The sequence below is a fragment of the Sinocyclocheilus anshuiensis genome, unplaced genomic scaffold (assembly GCF_001515605.1).
Source record: "Sinocyclocheilus anshuiensis isolate Anshui unplaced genomic scaffold, SAMN03320099.WGS_v1.1 scaffold880, whole genome shotgun sequence".
NCBI classification, from domain to species: Eukaryota; Metazoa; Chordata; class Actinopteri; order Cypriniformes; family Cyprinidae; genus Sinocyclocheilus; species Sinocyclocheilus anshuiensis.
The window spans coordinates 80,357-86,323 of NW_015548254.1; the positions used below are offsets into that span (position 1 = coordinate 80,357).

General features: G+C 33.2%; 1 protein-coding gene across 1 annotated transcript; it reads left to right on the forward strand.

Annotated features, from left to right (window-relative positions):
* The first annotated feature begins 4,347 nt into the window (after positions 1 to 4,347).
* On the forward strand, positions 4,348 to 5,703 carry LOC107655325 (uncharacterized). The gene is made up of 5 exons (XM_016442786.1): positions 4,348 to 4,372; positions 4,464 to 4,787; positions 5,016 to 5,148; positions 5,364 to 5,476; positions 5,669 to 5,703. Exons 1-5 carry the CDS (start codon positions 4,348 to 4,350, stop codon positions 5,701 to 5,703), a joined length of 630 nt encoding a protein of 209 aa, XP_016298272.1.
* The last annotated feature ends 264 nt before the right edge of the window (positions 5,704 to 5,967 follow it).

The following is a 5,967-nucleotide window of genomic DNA, read 5'->3' on the forward strand; positions in this document are numbered from 1 at the left end:
CTAATAATATGAACATATTTCTCAAGCTGTATTGTACTGCACTGTATGAACTGAATTAATAGTGTATTGTAGTACTAAACAATTAATTAAAAAAAATAAACATAACCACTGTTCTGTGTTTATTTGCCATTTGTATTTCAACTTTTATTTCCTAAATATTTAAAACTTATGTTTAATTTAAATATATGTACATATATTTGTTATAAATACAAAAAATAAGCATGCTTTGCCCATATATGAACATCTATTCTAGACAAACAGTATATGTGTCATAAATGTGTGTATTTGGGAAAATATTTGTTACATATTTGAAAGCGGCCATTTTTGTACTATTTAAAATATTATATTCCAAAGAATATTCCATATTCCAAGGAATATGTAAATGACAAAAGAGCTCTTCAGTTTGTATTCTTGAAACTAGGAAGAGAATTAGCATTTCCAAGTCACTGGTACCCTCAGATATTTCATGTTTTCTTAGAATAGCAATTTACAATTTCGGAGTAAAATAAGGTATGCAGTTAACATTGAAAAGACATTGATATGTTTTATACAACATAGATTACATACAGGCATGCCTCAGATCTGAATTTTGTGTTTTTAAAAATCCACATTTAGGTTTAGACATAAGGTCTACAAGTATCACAAGAATATGTTTTTAAGTGCTTGATGAATCAGACAACGTATTTAACATGTTTACTTTAACTGCAGATAATGAGTTGTGAATGTGCTTTAAAGACAGAGTGTAAACTGCAAGGTTATTTAACAAGACCAAATGGTCATGGACAAGTGCAAATGCACAATCTGTTGTGCCTACTGAAGGTTAAAGATACAGACACCATCTTCATCCCGTGGTCTATGGGGCCTCTGATACCCTCAGGAGGCTACAAGTGATAGTTTATGACACTTTATGTCACCATGGTCCAGCAGAGACAGTTCTGGTCTCACCACTGGGTGACAGCTGTTACTTTTAGTGATTCTCTCTGTAGCAAATTAGCTCAAAAGGCAAACGTATATGATTAATTACAATGAATTATAATTAATTACAATTATTTATATCATCTGCCAGTAGTAACTGCTACAGAATTAATATTACCATCATCAGCTAATTTGTTCGTCCAGCGAACATTCAGTGTAATTTCATATCAACTCTAAGGAATTATATTTTCGTGGCCATAGAAAATAACTTTCCTACAGTAATAATGCATTAGAGCATGTAACAAGAACGGATCGTTGAAGGGACATTATCCACAAGCAGTGACAGAATCATAAACTCATGTAATTTGTGCACAAATGTTTTATTAACTAAACTCTAACACATAAGTAGTCAATACAAACAAACATACAATCACTCATACATGGAGAGAAGGGCAAATGAGACTGAATGAATGAGACCGTTAGAGAAACAGGGAATGGAGCTATGAAAAGGAGTCAGTTAACCACCTGAGTTGAAACCATCAGCGCCGTTTCTTTGAACATGGTGTTTTGCGTATGTTACTGAATTGGTTGTTGATGCAAAAATTATTAAAGATTCTTATAATACTAATATGTTGCATAGGTATCAATATATAATGTACTCTACCATTTAGATGATCAAAATACAAATTCATAGATACCAAACATGTGTAAGAAATGTTAACCACCTGAGTTGAAACCATCAGCGACGTTTCTTTGAACATGGTGTTTTGCGTATGTTACTGAATTGGTTGTTGATGCAAAAACTATTAAAGATTCTTATAATACTAATATGTTGCATAGGTATCAATATATAATGTACTCTACCATTTAGATGATCAAAATACAAATTCATAGATACCAAACATGTGTAAGAAATTATAGTCTGCCTCGACCAAACTTACACTCTAAATAAACTATTCTCCTTTCTCTACAAAGAGCTTAATTATCATAGAGATAATTCTTTCCAATCTCAATAATATGTAAATAGTATCTCCTGAACGTTACTTCGTCACCTATAGCGTGGGAGCGGCAGTAGGCCATCAAGAACCATCTGCTGACCAAAAGGGTACTTGAATATAATTGCTAGGGATTCTAGATAATCCTATCACCTGAACATTTGGTTGTTTCCACCTGAAAGACTATCAAAGACGTGGGAACGGAAGGCTATCACTTTCATTGTTATCCGCAATTTACATTTAAGACGAAACTTAATTTACATGCGGGAAGATGAAGTGGGAAGAATAGAGTATAAAATGTTTGAGCTTAGGATGTTCGTGGTTCATTCTGACTCCGTTGAACCCAAGGTAGCCTACTACATGTAGGCCTACTTTGTCACTGATATGCTGCAATAAACATCTTCATCGAAATCTTCATCGTCCTCATCATTTTTCATACATTGGCGAGCCACCCAGCGCAGGAGTTTCCAAAAAGCAGGAAAAAAGTTAAGAAAAGCGGTTTCTTTCTTTTTGCTGGATTTGTCAGGGAAACCCCTTCGTTTAAAAAAATCTAGAAAAGAAATTGTAAGGATAGAAGATAAGTTTATTCAGTATTAGCAGGAGGAGTTCTTAAGCCTATTCGGTACAATTCTGTTTAAAATTCTAACGGAACTGAATTAACCCGACGTAGTGTGGTGGCAGAGCTGTATTGGAATCGTTGTTTCTAAAGTAACTGAAGCAAAGTGCTTAAGTTTAAAGTTTCTAAAGTAACTGAAACTTGTTGTTGGTCTCTTATAATTCTGTAAGACGTATTGTGGCTGAGTAAACTGTTTTAAAAGCATAACATAAAACCTGAAGTAGTGGGGTTTTGTCCGACGTACTGTGACAGTGTTACATTTTTAACAGTAGTAGTGTAAGTGTTTTTAATTTTTAGTTTTACATTTTTAATAGTGTAGTGTAAGGCCCGACGGAGTGTGGCCGTGTCCGGAGAAGTGAAAAATTTGGTTTAGAAGCAGATGTAGATAGAGAAGGCAGATGACCCGTACGAGTGGGCTATGTCTCAGTTAAAAAAATTGTCCCAAAATGCCTAAAAACAAAGAGGGAAAAGTTGCTAATGCACTTCAAGCTTTTTTTGCCTCATACAAGGTAACTAAGAAAAGATTAGAAGAAATTAAAACTGAAAACAAGTTGCTAAATTGTCAAGCTAAATTCTATGTCATGTCATTGAAAAATTGCGAGGCTGAAGAGATTATTTTGAAGGAACTCATCGTCCTCATAATTTTTCTTACACATGGTATAGGTGAGGTTACATTAGCTAGTGTTTCATTACGTATGCATAAAACAGTATAGGCTACAATACAAAAGACAATATACAAGAAGTAAGTAATAATACACACAATGACCTGGAGATATGCATAGTCATTCATAGAAAGGTTTGGCTATTAATTAATGAAAAAAGAAAAGCGTAATTTAAAAAGAAAAATGTATATCTGTAAATAATGTCTTTTGAACAGGTAACTGTCTTCCACTATTGTTTTGTGGAACCTCTGGCTTAGGAGGCCAGTGCGACTCATTGAAATATAAATAATAATGTTATAAATAATGTTAAATAATATTAAAATGTAAACAAACATATAAATAACAATAAATAACATTACAAGAAATGTTTATTATCTCCAGGTTGGTTTTAAACGCCTTTAAGTCTCTGAAATCCAGTGTGGGCCTAAGAGTTGTGTTTATGGGCTCTGTCATTTTGCCTTTTTTGCTTAGAAACGTTTCTCTTAAGTTGCAAAACTTGTGTAATCTAACAAAATTAGTTACAAATGACTTTTTAAAGAATGTATTTTGTAATCTGTAGTGAAATAAATTTTAAGAGTAACATTCCCAACCCTTCCTTTTGGTTCATGTCGGTTTAACTGCAGCTGAAATGCTTAGTATTTTTCTCATTGCTCTTTCAGTACACCGAGGGAGACTTTTCTAGCCTCCATCAAACCAACAGAATGTCAATGTGCAATATGATCACACTGTCACTTTATATATCAGGACTTTAACAAATGCACTAAATGTGGAATGTCAAGGTGCAATACTATATCTGGTCACTAATCACTACTGCCACTCATTCCATTTCAATTTGTACTTTTTGTATATACTTACTGTTTCATGTCAATGTGCAATACTATCAATAATCACTTTACTCAGATTGCTCAATGTGCAATATTATGACTCACTCGTTGTATATACTTTTATAATTTTGTTCATTTTTAACCAGAAATCTTCTGTCGTACATGTTTAATGAAGTGCTGAGGCCCTTCGTTATTGAGGTCGTGGATCATTGTGTGTTAAAAAAAGTGTGTACAATGCGGTCAAAGACTTCCTTTACTTCATTTCTTTCGTGTCTTCTTCACACATGCATTGTGGAGGGAACCAGATTTTACATTGAAGTGATCAAGACAACAACATGAAGATCATACAGCTTCAGCTCTGTAAGTTTACATATTATGAATATTTTTAACATACATTCATCAAATTTGCAAACTCAAAACTTTATTATAAATTGTTGAATTTTTCCCACAGTGGTATTAATCTGTTGTCAAGCTGCAGTTTCAGATCTATTAACTGATTTGGGATCAAATGTGATCATAAACTGTGATCTTGATGAAAATGAGGTTTATTGGATTTTACTGAAAACACCAGATCCTCCGACAGTGATTCTACGATCATTCTCAACACCAAAATCACCTTTTTACTTCAATAAAACATTCAGAAACAAATATTCAGTGCAGTTTAAACATCGTCTGGTTATTAATAATGTGACTGCTGATGAATTAGGAGTTTATTACTGTATGAACACAGAAACACCTCCAAAACTCAGCAACAGCACCAGACTGCACTTCAATGGTGAGTTAATTTGCTCGTGTAGCAATTAAAACAGTCTGTTAATCAGTGTGATTATTTATATTTGTTATTTATTACTACAGTTTTATTAGAAAAAAGGCCTCTCATGGGTCGCTCCACATGAAGATGAATAAGTTATCGATATTTAATCCAGTTCTACAAAACTGCATCATTGTCGTTGAGCTCCAGTAAAAGACTGACAGTAACAGACTGTGGAAACTTTCATTACAGAAACTCAACTAACTGAGTGTCACAATCATACAGTGCTGGAGGAGTTTATTGATCAGAATCAGACACAATGGCAGATTATTATCATCATATCTGCTCTGATGAACGGGCTTCTGCTCATTCTGCTGATCGGTGAGTTATTTTTCTTGAAGAAAAATAAATTAGCAAATTAAACACTAGTGGTGTTGTCAGTGAAAATATCAATAAGATGTTCTTCTGCAGTAAGGAGGTGAACAAGTTTTTCATTACTTAGTCTTTTGACTATTAGTTTGGCATGTATGTCTCTCCATATATATCGTTACAGTTAAAAAAAATATTGAATCTGAATATTGAAATATTGAATCTTGACGTTTCATTAGTTTTTGCTGCTGAAAAAACAGAACGGATGGAAAAACATGTATATGATGCTGATCTGCAGTCGACACAAGTTACGTATCAGCCTCAAGACGCAAAACTTTTACAAGGTAAATATGTGAAACCATTTAAAATCTTAAAATCGTTAATGAAATTCATTACTATTATTTTTTTTATAATTATTTAGCAATACTGAAGGTTTTACTTCTATAAGTACAACAAACTATAGTAGACTTTTGTTCAGATTAATTTAGGTTTAACTGCAGCTGAAATGCTAATGGTTTTCCTCATTGCTCTTTCAGTACGCCGCGGCGGTGGACTTTACTATAACAAATAGTCATCAAGTCAACAGCATCTGTGTGTGAAAATATAACATGTTCTTAAATATGATGTGAATTTTCCTGAAGATTTATTCTGCAATATCAAGAGTATTTGGGAGATCTGGGGCTAGTTGTCACACTTCTCCAGTAAAAAAATATTATTTAGAACACTTCTGTATAGACATAAAATGTGAAGTCTTTCATACAAAAAACGATAAATCTAAATATTGAATATTTTAATAAAATGTCATATGTCCACCATTACTGGCCAGGGAAAAAAT